This window comes from Pleurodeles waltl, chromosome 1_2, assembly GCF_031143425.1.
Source record: "Pleurodeles waltl isolate 20211129_DDA chromosome 1_2, aPleWal1.hap1.20221129, whole genome shotgun sequence".
Lineage (NCBI taxonomy): Eukaryota > Metazoa > Chordata > Amphibia > Caudata > Salamandridae > Pleurodeles > Pleurodeles waltl.
Window position 1 is genome coordinate 927341197 of NC_090437.1, and position 20156 is coordinate 927361352.

Here is a 20156-nt window from a genome sequence, read left to right on the forward strand (position 1 = left end):
ACGCTTATTCAGGATCCCGGGTAAAAGAGAGAGATAATGGCTGATCAGGCTGCAGTTGACAAATGGAGGTTTGGCTGCCACTCAGAAGTTCACTTACGGGGTCTCCGCACAGTGACTTCCGGCATGCGCCTCCGTCTGCAGAGCACGGGGTGGAGGGTCGCCTTGGGACACACAATGTTCACAGTGACGCCAAGCCAGGCACAATTCCTTTAAGCCGTGGAATGCAGATTTTAATCTTTAGTGGGGCCATGATCTGGCCGCAAGAGGCCAAGTGTTGAAACCACTCCCTCCAGTCTATCCAGCCAGGTACTCATATGGCAGAGGTCTGCTGTTCCAGTTGCCCAAGTCTTTTAGCTGTTGCTAAGAAATGCACAGATGTGCTTTCCCCAGCCTCCATTGGAATGAAGCTGAATTAAAAAAGGCACACAAAGAGTTTTAGATCATAGAAATGCCAACTTTCTAGAAGTGGCATTTCCAAGGTATTCTTGACAAAACCACCTTTACCATTGGAAGGGATTTGTCATTGTGAATCCAATGATAGTAAACATCACGAGGCTGCTCCACTGCAATCCACTATTGGAGTTGGGATTAATTGTAAACTTTCCCCCATGTTAACCTGTGGGCAGAGCAGCTCTCATTGATAGTGAAAACAAACATGAGTTTTCTTCACTCTTGGGCATGTGCCCTGGCACATGCACAAGCTTGCAGGGGCAGGCTTTATACAAGTTTAAAAACACCGAAAAGGTGCAAGTGTGCCTACACAGGCCTGCTGTGACAGGCTCAGTATATATAGGGCGTGCACACTTTAATTCTGTACTTACAGCGGGGAAGTCCCCAGGGCCCAAAGGCCACTCAAAGAGAATCAGCATAACCTCCTAGAAAAAGCAAAATAGTTAGTGGAAACACTACTGCAGCTTATCAGGTCTACAGCCAGCGTTATGATCAGTTGGGAGCAGGACTCGAAGGGTGCTCACTAATAAACGTTTTCATATACAACATACTGGAGTCAATTGGGTCCTTGGAAGTGTTTGTGTACTTACCCACAAGATACTGCTGGCATTTGCAGATATGAGGGTGTGGGGTCAAGAAATAGCACCTTCGCCTTTTCATTTCTCTTTTGAAGGTGTGACCACTCTCACAGTGGATAATTTTTGTGGGCACCTGTTGTCTCCCAAGCTTCCCTCAGAACTTATGAAAGTGACAGATTGGGATCCGTCCTTCACTAGCTGTTGCTTGTCCCATCCGCCACCTCACACTGCAAAGATTGCCATAGTTGCATGGTAACTTCGCAATACATGCTTTTCGATCTTGGGCAACTCGGCCATGCTTCTGTAGTATTAGACTAGTGCTAACTGTTGCCTATATTAAAAGGACATACGTTTTCATAATGCCAATCTTATTTCGTCACAGTGACACCACAGCATACCTGAAGCGTTTTGGTGAAGTAGCTGGCTCATGCATAGTGACCCCCCTCCCCAAAAATAGGGTGGAGGAGCATCACCCGTTCTCCCGCGTAACCCCCTCCTCCCAGTGTAGCAAAGGTGAAAAATAAAATGAATTACGATTTTATTTGTCACTTCTCCCAGCCCGAGCAGTGTTTGAGGGTGGGGCCATTGCTGCGGACTGGCAGCAGGGGAGTGGTGCTCACTCCAGTTTAAAGTGCGCATGTCACTTTGGCCGCCGTCTTCGGACGGCCAGCCTGACATGGACACTTTAAACTTCTCCACCTAGTTGTCTTAGTTAGGTGGAGAACAGGCATCCACTGCAGTGTCTGTTTTTTTATAGAGGAGTTGGCTGAGGCTTCATGCATGCTGTTGTGCAGACATACACACATACACATTTCCCATACATACAACACACCCCCCGCATGCATACACACACTGACACACCCCCTCTACACACACACACACACACCCCCATGCACATACACATGTCTCTCCAACCCCCCCCCCCCCCCCCCACTTGCCCATCCCCCTAACGGACGATCACCTTACCTGGTCCGGTGATCCTCCGGGAGGGAACGGAATCCATGGGGGCTCCTCCACCACCAGCACCCCGTCACCAGAACACCGCCACGCCGAATCCTGGGACGTGATTCAGTGGGCGGTGTTCTGATGACGTGGAGCAGCCTCCACTTCACCGCCGACCGCCAGTATGGCTGCTGGCGGCTCTCTGTCCGGAAAAGGGTGGAGGGCTGCCAGCAGTCATAATACGCTGTGCGGAAAACTGCCTGCACTGGCGGTCGTCAGCACGGCGGTACCTCAGCGGTACCTCAGCGGTCTTGAAAAAAGACCGCTTAGGTCCAAATGAGGCCCATTGTGATTTATTAAAATAACTGTTGCCTGGTTGGGCACTTGGTCCGCTTGTCGCCCGGCCACTGTTCAAGGTCACCGCCCACCACTTGGACTAATTGATATCCATCCCTTGAAAGGATAAGTAAGAGTTCTTGAACTGCTTCAGTAAAACCTTAATCACTTTTTCATTCACTTTATTACAAAACATAATTTTATATGATCACATAAGAGACTGTGAACTGTAAAATGTTGCATGCTCAGTCTCATATCGAAGTAATGGCTTGTCTGTGTCGGGTTATTTATCTGTTTATTTTCCTTTTTTACCGTTTTCTTTCTGTAGGCAATGTAATTGGACAACCTTGTATGCAGAGAAGACAATGCCCTTGCTCAAATCATTTTGTCAACTTTGATACACCCATACCATTACCAACCCCCAACAACTGAATAAGGCACCTACCCTTAACACATTTTCTCTGCTATGGGTGAAGTACTTTAGTTGATCTTCTAATTTTCTAGTGCTTTGGTTTGTGTTAGTATGAGGCAGGTACAACAGATGACCATGGTCTCTCACCCCTCCCCCTTCCTTTAACAGAATGGACTTCAGCAACTTACAAAAAATAGATTGTCACTCCCCCAGTAACCTTGACTGTAGCAAGCGGCAGAAACCCTTGCTTCATCCTCTCTGGCCTTCGCATCTGTTTTAATCCTGGTTATCCTGTTTCTAATATGCATGGTTATTGACACACAATTTGAGAACAGTGGGACTTTTTTTCATTGTTGCAGATGCTCTTTCATCCTCTGTCAGTACTAAAACCCACTACTGTAATGGACCCCCGGTTACAAAATGAGGCTGGTCAGAGCAAAATTATTAATAAACAATCCTCTATCCGTATGAGGTATTCCACCAGTGTCTGACTGCAGGAAAGTATCATTCATCATGTCTTCCTCCATCATGCCAAGAGGAAGGATGAGCATTCTTATTATAGAATCTCTGTTCTTTTACAGGAGTGTTATCTTCCCCTTCAAGATTACAGTTGCCTTTCTGAAGCAGACGCTTACCAAGTTGTCACTCATTAGGGGAGTTTGCTAGGTTGAATTACTTTTTTGTTTGGTTCTACTCTAGTTGGAGACACCTCTTCCTTGAACGTCAGGATGAATCAATTCGATAGCTAGTTTAATCCTGTGCGTACCTGGTTTACTTCTTTTGATTGATGCTGATCCTTCACATGGGCAGTCTGCCTGCAGTTCATGTCTTTCACAACTGTTAGCTTCTATTTTTTATTGCTTGAATTTTGTCCTTCAAGGTAGCCCAGGAGGAGAGTTGCTACGTTTTTCCTGGGCTTCCATGGATCCCCAAACTGCAACAGTGATTTTGTTGCTCTAGAGCCTTGTCACTGCAAACGTCTCTCAAGAAAATAGAGGACTTGTGCCAACCGGGAATGCTCTTAAAAACCTCTACTAATAACCATCTCCCCTGGGTTACATAAGCTTTCTTTATCCTGTATGTTGAGGCTGTGTGAACACAACCCTTTAGAGCTCCCTGAAAGTATTATGGCCCATAGCAAGAGCAGCCACAGTCCTGGTAGCATGGGGAAGCAATGCGGGGTGCCAGAAATCCATGTCATCACAGGAGGCAGCATGAAAACAGTATAGAAAGAACATATGCAGGAGGTCCAAAAGTTATTAGTAGCATTACAATTGTTAAGCTTCAAGAGATAGTGGCTGGCAAACCTCGAGAACAGCTAGCAATTCTGAAGACTGAATCAGAGCAGCATTCAGGGATAGACCGACTGGACCATAAGAGGAGTAAGCAAAGGCCTCAGGCAAGAGGCAGAGCTGAAGAGGAGAAGGTTTATTCAAAGGCACAGTTAGAATACAGTAATATGAATTTCAGAGGAAAGGGTTGCAAAGCAACATTGTTTCTTCTTAGGAGATATTTATGATGTATGGCTTAAGGAATGGCTGACGGTGTGAACGAAGAACTGAACTTGGGCACATGATTAGGTTCATCCAGCAGGCATACAGGAGCAACACTAATCTTTAATGCATGTGTGTTCACTTATAAGATTGCTCTTTGGGAAGATGCTGTCTTCATCCCTTCTTGCGTCAGGACTACTTTGGCAACCACCTTGCAACATCTTCAGCTTCTGTCCACTGTACCCTAGCTGCACGCAAGGTCAGGGACCATGAGACTTGGGTAAGTTTGGAGTTGTGAGGTACCAAAGGACCGTGATTTTGGGTGATGCCTCTATCATATGCGGCAAACCCCGTGTTGCAATTTGAATCCCAAGCCTACTTCTCACCTCAATGTGTCAGGCAGTCCCGGTCACTAGATTTAACAGGCTGCCATTTAAATCTTAGATTATGATAGAGTATTTGCAGAATGTCAGATCTGGGTTCTCTTTTAGCATTTGCCTGGCTGGACTCAGCCACACACGTTTGAAATCTTTCTTTGCCATGTTCCTTCATTTTTTAACACATTTTATTGATTTTCAATAACAATGGACATGCATAAAAGTATATGGGTATGTGATTTTTACTTCATGGTGGCATCCATACACTTAAGGGAATCCTATCTCAAAGTGTGAGTTATCAACACTACAATCTCCATCAACCAATTAAGCTTGGTTATTTGCCAACCAATTGACTATAAAATATCTTTTGCTGGGGAAATAGACTCTTGTTCCTGCAGTCTCCTCTTACCTACAAGAATCTAATGACTGACTACTAGTCTTGGTCTTGACTTTCTTTCCAGGGACCCATAATCCTTTCAAATTTCTTCTGGCAACATCTTCCTCAGTGTACCACCTCTACATCCTGAATACATGGGCCCATATTTTGGACAGACTGTGTCATTTTAGGTACTTCAGTGCTACACCATAGTCGTAACACATCCCTTTTGGCCACAGTCAGGGGCATACTACATAGTAGTAAGGCATCCCTTTGAATTGTTTTTTCGCCTCATGTCCTCAGACATACCACCTGTATATTCAGTTCCCAGTCTGAGCATATGGCTCTTGCTATTGTTAGCTGCACCCTCAACCAGAAACATTGCACCCTCAGACATTCCCCCAGTGTATGTACTAACAAGCATCTTTGATTGTACCCTGTCAGGTATCTGGTTCTATCCTACCTATTCTAAACAGACGTGTGCTAGTGTAGTAGGCTTGGTGCAATATTTTAAGTGCATCAGGCAAACTCCAGCTTTCTCTGTTTGGTATTTACAGGTTTCCTCCCAAAATTCTCCTCTTCCAGGATTCCCAAATTCTGCTTCCATTTGTTTTTAGGTTTTCTAATAGAGGCTGGAAATTCCTGAGCAAAACTGTATATTTGTGATATCTCATGCTTATAGAGGTGTGCAGCCAGCAACCTAAACTCTGATGGCCGTTCATCTATCATATCTTACAGTAATGCCATTCCGCTGAAACGGACATGTCCACCTTACAAATATTTGTAATATTGGGACTCGGTTCATACTGGTGTTCAAGCTCATCAAAAGTCATCATGTCCTGGGGTCCCCAAATGTTTTCTACTTTCGATATGCCCAGGAGGTCCCATCTTCAGAAGCCCTAAAGTCTCATTTGGTAGATCAGAATCCCGGAGTATCTCCCAGGTAATCTACCCCATTGCTTGGTTTTCTCTTTTCCAAATCCCAATATGTTATCGCCTGAATGTGCCCAGGATATTTAGACTATAATCCCAGTGCTTCAGGCTTTGTCCTGGGCATCAGTGAGGATAGCTTGGTGACTGCTTGGTCTACTTACCTCCTGCGTGTCTACAATGGCAGATGGCATATGTGAGCCCTGGAGTGGGATATAAAGTCTCAGTGGGCTCAGCACCCTGGGAAGTCGTCAGATTTCCCCTAGGTTTATTTGAGGAGACGGCAAAAGCTCTGTAGTGGTGGGTGCTCTACCGCAAGAGGCAGTCCCTTCTCCCTACCCAATTGAGAGTTAATGAAGGTGTCACTGCTGAGTTTGGAAGGCCATCCGGGAAAGGTAGGGATCGGGGGACTTGCGCCTCAGACTTAGACCTACTTCCACATACATTTTACGGAGTAGTGTGTGATTATCGTGATGTTGAAGGCTTTCCTGCCATCCATCAAAGGAAGGCTGGTGCAGGTTGTCATGGACCACACCACCGTCATATGATACTTAAACAAGCAGAGCAGGGTTGGTGGGTCCTGTCAGAACGCTCTGCTCCTCTAGAACTGTCTGTGTCATCAGGACATCTCCATGGTCGTTACCCACCAGATGGCATCTTTGAACGCCATGGCAGTTAGACCCAGAGGTTGCACATTGAGTCTTCCAACAAAAAGGAGAGCCCTAGCTCGATTTCTTCGCCACCCGAGTCCTCACATCGCCATTATTTTTGCTCAGTGGACCCCCAAAGAAAGACTCTCTCAGAAACACATTCTGCCCAGAGTGACGCACATGACTGCAGAATGCCTTCCCACTGCTACCGTACCTGCCCTAAGTTCTGAAGATAATCAGGAACAACCCGGCCCAAGTAGTTTTAGTGGCTCTGGAATGGGCCAGGATAACTGCTGGGCTTCAATGATGCTTCCACTTTGGGAGAATCTTCTGTTGCGGCAGCACTGCAGGGTCTTGCACCCGGGCCTGAGCAATCTGCAACACCATATGTAGTGATTGAGCAGCTGCATTTCATTTCTTTCAGTCTCCCTTCCAAAGTTAAGATGTGATTGCAACAGCCAGATGCCTTTCCATGTAATCTGTGTTGTTTGGGCACTGGGATAAGTTTGAAGCCAAGCTATCAGATGTCTTGTTCTTAGCTTTGGCCACCAAAGTCTTGGAACGAGCACTGTTAAAGGTTAGTAGTTGGTCCTTATGGCCTTTTACATTTGCTGGACTAGCAGTCTTTTTTCAAATCACTTGTTATGAGCTTTCTTAGATTTACAAAAGTTTTCTGCCAAAACCCTTTGTAATGCCACAGTGAGACTTAAATTTGGTCCTCATTTATTTAATGTGTACCCCTTCTGAGGCAATGCTCAGTTGTCCAATATGCCTCTTGTCCTTGAAAATGGTCTTTTTGGTCACAGGAACATCAGTGTGTAGTGTGAGTGAGCATCAGATGTTCTTGGTCCAGCTGCCTAATAGCACACTTTTTCTGGACAAACTGGTGTTAAGAACTCAAGCTCTATTTCTGCAGAAGGTTATGACACCTTTTCATGTCGGACAGGCTGTCTCACACATTCACACTCTGAAATTCTTACTTCAACTCATCTCTCAAAACAGGAAGAAAGACTCCACGCTTAAGCCCTTAAGGAGTGCTGAACTTTTACACTGATCGTCCCATGGCCCTTCAAATGGTTGATCAGCTTCTTGTGAAGTTCTCAGAAGCAAAGAAAGGCAAGGCAGTGCAGACATGGACCTTAGCTTGATGGATCATTCGCTGTGTTAAGATGTCCTTCACATTGGCTAAGAAACAACCTCTTGAAAGTTGTCAGATTCATTCCACCGGAGCCAAGGCTGCTACCACTATGTTGGAACGTGAGTCTTTTCCCTGGAAATCTGTCTGTCTACAAAGTGGGCATCAGTGCACACGTTCAGAAAGCACTATTTCCTTGACAATCGGGTCTGTTGGGATGAACCTTTCACCCTCTCAGTCCTGCAGGACTTTTTGAGCCTTGATGTTCCACAGACCCATCACCTTAGGAGATAATGCTCAAGTATCAGTTTGAAGTATCCATCTATAAGAACAAGTTACCTTTATTAATGCTTTTTGTGGTGGATACTCCTCTTGTATGTGCAACTATGACCTGAATTTGTGTCCAGACTGCTGTGCTATGAACTCGAAGGCCTTGAGGGAGCAATCACTCAAGCTTCTAGCTGCTCAGCGTGCAACACTTACGTTCTATGTCCCGGTTAAGCGGAAGGCCCCGAGAGCGGTCTTGGACTCAGAGATTCTTCTTGCTCACCAAATCATCTGGTCACTCGGGTAAGTCCCGCCATAAGAATTTGTCGTCGTTGAGCAGGGCTTTGACTTCTCCACGTTCGTTGGGTGACGATGCAGGAGCCATCAGCAATTTGTGGCCTGGGTCCTTCTGAGCCTTCCTGAAATTCCGAGCCGGAGCAACCTTTGCCCAATTTAAAGAATTCCATGAGGCCATGTGCCTCATTTTTGGGAGGGCAGACTCCTCCCTTGCGTCTTTGGCCCCAAGGAGTCAGTAGGGGCCCCTTCTGGTTCTGCACCTGTGGCTCTGGCCCCGACTCCATTTGGGCTCAAGAATCCATTTGTCAGTGGACCGATGCCAGTCGTACCATCTTGATTTTCCTCGACACCAGTCCTGATGAAGACTCTCTCAGTGCCACCTCACGCCTTCTGATCCCTGACTAAGATACTGAGCCGGACGGGCGTTTATCAACGCAGTTGCCATCTCCATCTGGTGCCATGCATTCCAAGTTGGAGCCTGAGCCCTGTTGCTATGGGCTAGGATTCAGGACGGAATGGGGGGAGGGGCCACCGGGCCCCTAAAACCAACCATGTGGAGATCCCAATATGAAGTGGTGTGAGGAACTGCGTTAAGCCAGTGGACTAGATACTTCTTCAGGTACTAGTATGCCTTGTCCCCTTACCATGGCTATGGCAGAGGGAGCTTAATTTGCAATAGTGGTACGGGGGAGCTGAGGTCCTTGACGTTTAGTTGCTTTTGGTGGCAGTCAAGACTAACTTCCTAACAGAAGTGCTGCAACCGAGAGTTTCTCCCTGCAGAACCGCTACTCCCATTTAACGAAGACCTCACTGACGTCCCTCTAGGGATGTGGCCCAAACCCAGCACAGGGGCAGTGACTATTGCCCACCACGCCCTCCCTCCACTGTGGATCTCAAACTACCACAACTAACACCCTACCCCCAGAGAGCTTGGTGGTCCAGGTCTCTACAACCCATGTAAATCCTGGTGCATTCCATACCACACTCCTCGACATGGAATCCTAGACGTTGGGGTAGAATGATTTCTTCTGCCAGCTTGCCATTGAAGTCCATGAACACTGCATGCCTTTTGGGACACTTAGACTATGCTCTTTGGGACGCAGTTGTGCAGATTCTGTCAGCAGTCCTGAGGAGGCCAGCTGTGCCCTCACAGGTTGTTGCTGATGGGAGAAATACTGTGAAGTTCACCATCCCATGTGGATTTGACACATCCGACTCACTGGGCAGATCGGTTTCGTCAATGGTGGCCTTGAGGTGCCACGCCTGGTTGAGGACGACTAGTTTTTCAGGTGATGCCCAATCATCCCTGATTAACATGCCCTTTGGCTCTTATCTTTGGAGACAAGGTGAATTTGGCGCTGGAGTGCTTTAAGGACAGTTGGGCTGAGGCCAGGACCGGTCAGCGTCTGCAGTAACCTAGCCCATTCCTCTTTGTGTCCTGATAAAGCAAAGTTTGGAATATGTGAGAAAAGCCAGGTATGTGGAACTTGTCATTGGTGGAAATTCTGGAAGTTACCAGAGTTTGAATGTTTTTCCACAATATGAGATGGCTGCTGTGGTTGCGATAGAAAATCATTGTGGTGAGATCTTGCAAGACTGTGGAACTGGGGAAGCCGTAAACGAACTGCATTTAACTCCCGGAATCCTCTGGGGCCTGCACCTGCAATTCAGTTCCTAGTATTGGCCGTCAGTTCCAGTTTCATCTTTCTGTTGGGCAGTAAGGTCCATCTGTGCTTGTAATCCTTAAGCAGGGTTGTGTTATTGAAGGAGCATGCATCCCGCTTAGAATAAGGAGGCTGCTTGGATGTTTTCTCCCTGCAGTAGCCAGCCTGTTAGCTCTGTGTTTGTGGCATCTGTGCTTCCTCGTCTTTGTATTTTGCTAAAGTGTGTTCCATGCGGCTACGCTCTCCTACTGAGACTCATAAAGGAGTTTCGGACTTTTGTGGCTCCTGAATTTGCAGACTGGCACCAAGTATTGTGGTGTTCATCATTCTCGGCTCCCAGGGCATGCTCCTAAGTTTCAACCTGGTTCTGTTAAGAGCGATACATTTCACACTGCAGTACAATACTTATATATATCTCCGATGCCACAATGGGGGTATCCTCATGAATAGTTTAATCATGTATACACAGTGTTTTGTGAATGTGTTATGTTTTGTCAACCATCAGATTCAGTCCGGGCATAAAATGGTCATACGTTCCACATGATTAATTTCCATACATGCAATTGTATACTGTTCTGCAGGTTCTAGATTTATGATCAACTAACCTGTATGTACACGTACCCTCCCCCACCCTCGTGGGGCCACTCGGCTCCTCTGCTCATATTGTCAGACAAAGCAGCCGGAACGTGGGCTTCTGAGGAGGGGTACTGTTCCTGGGGATCCTTCCCTCTGACAGGACCTTGGGCCTTTTTCTATGGTCCCACGTCATCCACCGTGCACCTTTTGACTTTTTTTGTGGCTGCAGAAGGGGCTTCCAGCTGTGGCATTATCCACTTATCCACCGTTCGGCATATGCTCCCCAACCTTTGATTGGCTGAGGGCGCAGCACCCACAGACCTCGTGGGTTGGGTAGCCAGTGGTAGTCAATCCACCACCTCTCTGGCAAACGCAGCCTCCAACCCTCCTAATCTCCCCACATACCATCAGAGTCATCCAGTTGGTTGTGGGATTAGCCATCACCTGCCCCACTGCCAATCCAAAACATCAGACAGGTCCCCCTCCACCACAATCTTATAACAGGCTGATGGACTATCATCCTTCTCTTCTCTGCCAGGGAGTTAAGACCTCTTGGCTAATGGAGCCATAAAGAGCGTGCTGACGACTGAAGTGGGTCGTGGTTGCTGTTCCTGCTACTTTCTGGTGCTGAGAAAGGACAGAAGCCTTTGTCCTATACTGCAACAAACAGGGTGGGGTGGGGTCATGGACCCTTTGCCAAGTGGCTCTGTATCTCTTGACATGGCTGGAACATCAGGACATGTCCCTGGTGGTTCAGCACCTTGCTGGTTCTCTGAGTGCCACGTCAGATAAACTCAGCTGAAGATGCCTAGCAAATCACGGATGGTGTCTTAATCCGGGGTCATACAAGGTCTCTCTCAGCAGTGGGGAGAGCCTTGGTTAGAACTGTTTGCCTCTGTGGAGTATGCACAATGTCAGCAGTTCTGCACGCTGGATTTTCCAAAGTGACTCTCGATTGGAGATGCTTTTCATCTTGAGTGCAGCTCAAGCCTCCTGTACATCTTTTCGCCCATTCTATCTCTGCAGATTTCTCGAAGATCAAGAACGACTGGGCTCAAGTCATTCTTGTGACTCCAGACTGGGCACGGAGAGTCTGGTGTCTTCAGCTACTGAGCATGGTCAACAATCCTCCGATCACACTGCTGCTTCTAGAGGATCTTATGTCACAGCAGCAGGGGAGGGTCCTCTACCTGAAGTTGTCCAGTCTCCGTCTCCTAGTGTAGAGATTGATTGGCGGCAGTTGACAGTTTTCGACCTTCCTCCCAGAGCCTTTGATGTCATCTTGATGGGCATGGTCCCTTAACTAAAACTAAAAAAACATTTGTGGCATGATGTACAGAAAAACAAGTTGATCACCTTTCTGCCCCTCTTTCTCAAGTTCCTCTTTTCATACTTTCTCTTATCCAGCAGGGCTCTCAAGAGCTACTGCTCTATCGCTTCTTTCCTTTGGTTGCCTCACCCGCCATCCCTCTTCGAGTCCCCTATTGAAAATACGTTTCTCAAGAGTCTTGTACATCTTTTGCCCCCTTCGCCATTTATCATGCCTCAGTTGGCCCTTAATCTTGAGCTAATATTCTTGCTGTGTGCTCCTTTCAAGCCTTTCCATAATGGTCCTCTCTGGCTCCTTACAGTCAAATCAGCCTTCCTTGTGGCATTTACATCTACCAGAAGAATGAGTGAGCGTCAGGGCTTGTCATCCAAGCCTCCTTATGTCACCATCTATCCTGAAAAATTGGTCACTCCATTACTCGTAGGCTAATCCATCAGCCTGCCTACTTGTTATACTCCTCCACATCTCTCTAAAGAAGAGGAGCAACTCCACTGTCTGGACCCAAAGAGAGTGTTGTCATTCTACCTTGATTGAACAAGAGAGTTCTGGGTGGATGGCCAACTCTCTGTGGGGTATGTTGGAGCTGAGAGGCCAGGCTGTGAAGAAGCTGACCATCTCCAGGTGGGTTCAGATCTACTACGCACTGGCCAAAAAGCAGTCTCTTGAGGGTTTGTGAGCTCACTTCACCAGAGTTCTCATGTGGAGTTCTGGCCCTAGATATGTGCAAGGAAGCAACGTGGACCTCTCTGCACACGTTCATAAAGCACTATTGCCTCTATAGTCAGGTCTGTAAGGATACGAACTTTGCCCATTCGGTCCTGCAGGAGTTACTTGTTTGAAATTGGTCTGCAGACCCACCTCCGGGGAAGGGTATTGCTTGATTATATATTCTAAGGTAAGGAATCTGCAGCTAGAAGTCTCCATAAGATGAACTAGTTAATTACCTTTGGTAACACCTTATTTGGTAGAGACATATTCTAGTTGAAGATTCTTTACTGACCCACCCATCTTCCCCTCTCTGCAAACTGATTTCTAGGGTTAGGGCTGTTCCTTTTTTCCCTAGTTTTCCTCACCAGTGATCGGTGTTCTTCATGGCTCTGGGCGTGGAAAGTAATTAAAAGGAAATAACATCAGTGAGCCTGGGTGGTGTCTATATATATGCTGCTGATATCATTTCTGGCACAGACGATGCATGCGGAGCCTAACAGCACCACCTACCGGCCCACAGAGGTACTGCTCATGAAAAATCTTCTAGATCCAGTCTGATGCCTGGGGATAATTCTAAGGTTCAGGAACCTGCAGCTGGATTTAGTCTCTACCAGATAAGGTGTTAAGAAGGCACGTAACGTGTTCTTCAGTGACAGGAGTTCCACTTGTGATGTCAGCAATGTGGTTATAAATGGGAAATATTGTTTCTCTATGCCACACCTCAAGATAGGTATGCCAACATATGCAAAAATTGCATTCTAAATGTTTAGTATTTGCAGCATAAAATCTCAATTGAGTGACATAACGCAGAGGTTCGAAAATAGATCTTTAATTCTTGTATTGTCAAATCTGCATTACCAGTTTGTTTTAAATGAAAGTGTTTGATGTTGGGCAATGACACAGGTTTTAGTCATATGTTTTTTTTTGGGGTGGCCGAGAGCGACTTACCTCATTCTGAAGAGCTGACACGTGTAGTGTAACTTTAGGATGCTGTTGTTCAGAGAAACAAGTTAGATATAGAATTGCTCCGTTTCATTTTGACCTTCTGATCAGTGACTAAGCCCCTGTCCAGTACGCTGGCTGTATTAAGGTCATGCACTGTCTGTGACTGATAAATACCTGTTACCCTTTTGGGATAATTTGATTTGCCTGACCCCAAGATGGCCAGTACGCTGCACAAGCACTAGCCCCATGACATTTATGCCCGCCAACATAGTTCCCCCTCTGCCTCAGAATATCATCTCCCGCTTTATATTTGTCATGCAATCCTATTATCACCTCATAGTTGCACACTGTGTACTGCAACCACTGACTACCACCCCATCGTACAACCACCTCACGTGACTACAGTATAATCCCTTTTCGTCACATGAGCACCTCACAGCACTACCACTACAAAATGTACTGCCACTCCCACCACCATACTACAATTTCCAGAACTGCACTATAACCCAGGCATTACACTAACTGTGAAATAGTATTGTTTCACCATTCCACTCCTAGTCCTGTCCTACACCCCTGCAGCCTGCACTGCCATCTCAGTCACACATTCCCACTCCAAAGTTCTCTGTATCCTCACAGCTTTTGACTGTCCAGAGCAACAGCAACAGCACTAGCACCGCAACATCCTTACTGCTGCCACTTCACCAGTTCACCCACCCACACACTACTCTTGTATTGACAACACTATACATTACACCACAACATTGCTCAATACTACTATTGGAAACCCCCCTCACCCCCCTATCTCACTGCCACCCTATTATCTAAATACCATCAGTTAACACACCTCCAGGGACATAAGCACTGTCCCCAGCACTCCACTACACCATCATCACCCCCGGAACACACTGTTGCTCCCAGCACTGCTGTATTCTCTCTCACTGCACAGTAACCAAAACACTGCCTAAACCAAGCTACCACCCCCAGATCTCTTCCATGGATACATTACTAAACCATCATCACTTTCCTGCCCCCACAGTGCCACTTAACCCCTATCCCACTCCAGCACTATCACCTCGCTCTACCACCCTTCACTACTGCACCACCAGCCTCAGATACTGCACTAACAAGCCCAGCACCACAGTATTGCCTAGGCACTTCACTGCCACCACCAGCATTGCAGGACTGCAGTGAGATCTGGTGCAAAGCACTGCCATCTCCAACGGCACATAATCTCCATCTACTATTACCCCCGCAACTAAAAGTGTACCCCACAGAATCGCTCCACTCATCGTGTAGCCACTCGGCAGCACCTGCCTTGAAGCACTACACTGTCACCTCATAACCACACTAATAACACTCCAGCTTCACGTAACATCCCAGCCCTACCACAGTATCATTTCCAACAACCACGGTGCAACTCTGCGTTATTGCACTAACATTCTTCATCCACCACACGTATTCATAAACCACTGCTGTGCCACCACACAATACAATTCTCACGCCTCACAGCACTACCACCCAATGCAATGGTCATTCCACCCCCCGCTATCCATAAACCACATTGTAATGCTCAACACAAAAATAATTCAGCCAGACCAGTGCTTGTTTTGATTTGTACCACAAATCAAGTTAGTGTCTTTAACGGCCAAATATTTTTCTCCTGATTTTAATAGGACCGGAGTCCGTTACAAGCAGACAAAAGTCAACTGCAGTCCAGTCATTGGCAACCATTACAGCAAAGGCGTCGCAGCCACGGTCATTGCCGAAGTCAAGGCTTCCTCTCAAGGAGCCCACCCTGCAGCGAACTCCGAGCATCTCTTCTGTCTGCAGCTCCCAGAGCGGGCAAAGTGTTTACAGCACTCGATGTAAGGAACCCTTGTCATTCTCTGCTGTTTGATCTGTCATTGCTTATAGTATTCTTGTGCTTAGTTTATCTGTTATTGTGCGGGAGCATGTGTAATGGTGTAAAGATGGCAGAACTTTGATTAGGGATTGATTTTTGAAGCCGGGATGGAGCGTTATGCCACAGTGTTACCAGAAAAAAGGCACAGGTTCTGCGAAACCCAGTGTAGTTAAAACAAGCTTTTTTTTTATTTGGGGGGGCGGGGGTGGTGGTGGTGGGAGGGCAGTGGGTGAGCCACGTCTTGATGCCCTGACTATTTTTTTTTTTTTAATGAAGTGAAACTGACAGTATGGTGACACCCCCTCCCCCACCTTTCAAAATGTGTTCATTATGTTTCAGTTTGCCATTCTAGAGTCAGAAGTTGAAGAAAATACTGACAGAGGGGAAGCAGGTTTTCTCTCTACTTCTTCTCTAGGCCAACAAGTCAGTGAGTAAGTGGGAGGCTGATAAGAACAATCCCACCTCTGAGGACACGCAAAGGGCCCTGTCATTTTTGGTCCTCTCTAGCTGCTTTGGCAATCATTTCCCTTCTGTTAATGTATAGAATAGAAAGAAGGCCTTAAAATCTTCCCCCTTACTTTTTCTTCCTGGAGGCTGCCGTATTTGCACTTGCAGATGTTCTTGGCATATGGTTTTTCGGCCGCTGGAAAGCTTCACTTTGCATCTCCTAGTCCTCTGCCTTCTGACGTAGGATGTTCCATGTTGAGTTGCTTTCTACCCTGATGTCCCTACCATGAAGTCCCCACTCCAACTGAACCTTCTGAGAGCATTTCAGTTTGTTGTGGAAGGACTCCGGGGTGTGCTTGCATTTCCCACTTGGCTACCTTCCTTTTGGAACCCAAGAGTCAAAATAGTATATCTTTATTGTAGGTGCTTTTCATTGAGGGAGGATAGTAACTTAGTTTCCGGTATTATGATGATGTAAGGAGAGAAAAGTTCTCTTTTCTTCTTAGCAAGTTCAAGGAGCTTCTGGTTGGCTTTCTCAACTGGTGGAAATGCGCTTGTTTGGTCCCTGTTGTACAGTACTCCTTCCTCTTCTAAGTCATCTATCTCTTTCAAAAAGGCACCTGGAACAAGGTCTAAGAGATTTGGAAGACTCATTTTTATCCCTGGTTCAGGACGTTAAAACAGTGTTTCCAGTCTGTCTTGATGAGAAAGTTTACAGCACACCTCTGCACCCACCAACCCAACCAACAACCTGCACACGGCTTAATCCAGGGTGCTTAGTTGTCGTCCTGGTAACTGGATCACAATCTGAGGATCTGACCTCTCTATGGCCTGCAGAGGACTTCAAGGCAGTAGTTAGATTGCACCGTTTTGACGTGGGCTGATGTAAGCCATTTCGGACACTAAAACTCTAGGCTTCTTTGTAGCTTGGCATGGTATGACTTGATTTCTTTGTTCTTTAGGAAATCTCAGCTGATAGGAATGAATTGATCCTTCTGAGAAGCGATGACCATTTACACGATTATCTAGTGGTCTTAGTTCTTTCTGCTCCCATTATTGGGCTGCTAGATAATCTTTGAGCAGTGACTTTCCTGTTTATTCATGCACATAGATGAATCGTGAGACCACTGTCTCTGGTAGATGCATGCCCAACTCCATTCTTCAGCCTTAATACCAATTGCTTTTCCAAGCTGGCACTGTGGTAGAGATGGTCACGTGAATAAATGTCTCAATAATTGTCTGCACTTCTCAATCATTGATAAAACAGCAAATGCAACTGTTTTGTATGCCTCCTTTTGCCAGTTTTCTTGGTACCACTCCTTAGAGATGTCCATAGGATGCATCTCCATCAGAGCCCTTGTGTTTTGTTTCGACATTGGTCTGGCGGTAATGGGTGTTTATTACAATTGGGTTCAATTACTCCTCCAGGGTTTCACTGGGCATCCTGGGCTAGTTGTTCTATACCTGTTGAGTTGATGGGTACTACACTTTTTTGAGATTTCACTCTTTGTACTTGAGACAACTGCTGTATCCTTTACCAGATTTACTTAACCTCTCCCGTGTCTTAGTGGTTGGCTTTCTGTGCTTTAGGCAGTGTTTGTTGTTGCTTATGAGTTATGCCTTCCTGACAGCCACGAGGAGATCTTGTCGTCACCCCACAAGTCTGTGGGAAGGGTGTTGATGTGCCAATAATTATAACTTGGTGTTGTCGTGACTTTGGTACTGGTAGTCTTTAGTGCCCCTTCTGCAAGCCGATCCACCCAGCCACCCTTCTTTGTCTGGGGTGGAATGCTGCCTTTCTGAACACTGCCTGGTGTTTTGTGAACTTTATGCCTTTATGGACAAGGGTGTAGGTTCAGGGGGGTGTTTGGGGTGTTAGCCACCCTAGTAAATCTAGTTTGTGGTAAAAAGTTGGGAGCAGGTGCTTTCAGTCCGCCGTGGTGAAGTCTGTTGGATTTCACCAGGGATGTTGACATACACAAAGACAAAACGCACACACTCACTCTCCCCCCTGTTTTCAACAGGAGCGGCTCCTTCGCTATGGCGCAGGAGTGTTGCATCCCTGCCCAAGAGCCAGGAGATGAAAAGTGAAGCGATAGTTTTCTATCGTTTCACTTTTTATCTGCTGGCTCAGAGAGGAGTACAGGGGAGGGGCGGGCTGGGCCACGGGTGGTGATTAGGGCCAAACACACATGCCCACTTAGGTGTCTCTCAGCCCGGCTGAAGAAACAGCACAGACCCTAGGCTTGTGTCTGAGCAGCAGTGACTGCCGCTCAGACCAATCCTGACACTTCTTATGCAATTTTTAGCATGTAAGCAGTGCTAGGATTGCTGGGGAGCCTGTGCTGGTGTCCAACGGAAACAGCAGTAAGGTGAGTGTTTATTTTATTTATTTATTCCCATCTCCCCCCCCCGCTCCGCTTGAGTTTTGAGGCGGTGGCCGCTGATTTTTAAAGTTTTAAATGTTGGTTAGTGTACAGAATATTGTTTTTCCTCACTTAGTGCCTCTACCAATCTGCATTTGTCCATTTGCGCTGCCCCTTACGTCCCTCTCATATGCCCTCCTTATCGTATAATGTATTTTAACATTCTATGCCTACGTGATTGTTGGAAAATCTGAAGCTCACCCCCCACCCCAATCTTACTGATTGCTTCTAATCAGGAAATGCCACGAAAGAGATGGACAAAAAGAGATGGTTGAATTCAAGCTTGTAAAATAAAATCAGACCCGGCAAAAGTATATGGAGCTTTGGCCAAGCAAGCAAGACCTCTCACCCCACTGATCATGAATTTCCGTCGTGCCAAGTGATCTCTGGAAGCAGGCTTTCCAGTCAAGCCCCAGTGATCACCTCCCATTCCTCCGAGGCCTGGCTTTGGCCAGATACAGCTCTGAGAGCTCCAGGTGCCACACCATCATTAAAGCTATTGAGGCCGCTTGTGTAATTTTGTGATGTCATGCATGACATGAGGTCACGAGCAGTACATTGGAAGGGTGTATTATGGCTGCCTTGCTTACCCTAAGAAGAGTTACTTTATCTTCTGAGTAAACATTCAAATCTTCCCTTTTACATTTTTCAGTGTTTTTTGTTTTTTTTAATTAATTTTTTTTTTAAATGGTGCACTTTGGTCCTTGGTCTAAGAAGGAAACCACTGTCCGTAGTGCAGTGGAATCTGGGTGAAGAACATGGCTTTTGGGCATGCCTTGTCCCGGTGGCTTAAGTCTCAAGTCTCCTCGCATGGCCCTAGGCTATGTGCAGAAGGTTCTGGTTGCTTTGTAGGCCCTTTTGCCAAGGGGCTCACACAGCAACCGGAACCTTCTGCCTCAGTGCCACAGTACCTCTAGGAGCAGGATGAACACCACTCTCTAGTACCTGAAGGGGGCTGCCACTTGACCCAACCCTTAATTTTATCCATAGTGATTCACAGTTGACGTTTATGGCTCCACAGATGTCATGATGCAAAACTTATTTTACTGGGGTAGCCTTTACGGGCAGGATCGGCCCATTTATCATGACTTAACGTCCAGTCGGGCTTCCTGGGGTATACCTCATCCTCTTATCTCCGCCAAATTTTTTATGCTGTGTGAAATCTATGAACAGCCACAGATCCTTCTTCTTGGAAAATGGGGGCTGCCACAAATTTTTCCTCATACAACCAGCTAATTTCATCCATCAGGTATGTACATTTCTGTTACTGAGTCTGCAATAGTGTCTTTGAATTTATGGTTAAATCTGATTATCCATAAGAATGGACTTTGTCAATGTATGTGGTTTGAGGAATCAGCACAAAATTTAGCAGGAACTGTCTTAAGCCCAACTTAGGTTTGTTTTTTCCTGAGGAATTGTGCAAATTGGTTAAAGGGAGGGCAACATTATTTACGTGCTTGGCAAAAGGGTACAACCTTACTCAGAAGAGGTAATTTTTGTGGTCTGGTTCCATTCTATTCATTAGCTTTTGAACTGTTAGTGTTGCTGGTGCCAAGTATATACACACACACACTGAAAACAAAGGTTAAAAAGACTGAGTTCTGTTGAAAATGTCAGTTAAAATCTACCATTTAAAACTAACAAAACCACCGGTTATAGATTTCATGTAACTGTAGCCCGTGCCCAAAGGTAAGTATAACTCACAAGCTGTAACAAATATTTTGTTTTCTTAAACTTATTTATGTAGATTTGTCATCAGCAATTTGCCTTAAAATAAAACATTTCAATGAATTCCCAATACATTTTACAATGTTCACATACATTCCGTGATATTCAGTTTAAAAACATGATGTACCCTGAACTGAAACACATTTCATATATCCAGTTTAGAATGGGTATCTTCCCTGCCAGAGA

General features: G+C 46.2%; 1 protein-coding gene across 4 annotated transcripts in view; it reads left to right on the plus strand.

Annotated features, from left to right (window-relative positions):
- The window catches only part of MTUS1 (microtubule associated scaffold protein 1), an 810444-nt gene that overhangs the window by 345741 nt on the left and 444547 nt on the right, over positions 1 to 20156 (plus strand). For all 4 annotated transcript variants that reach the window (XM_069200374.1, XM_069200403.1, XM_069200384.1 and 1 more), the window contains one exon: positions 15140 to 15331. In XM_069200374.1, the coding sequence (XP_069056475.1) occupies positions 15140 to 15331 (192 nt within the window). The remainder of the gene's footprint in view (positions 1 to 15139; positions 15332 to 20156) is intronic.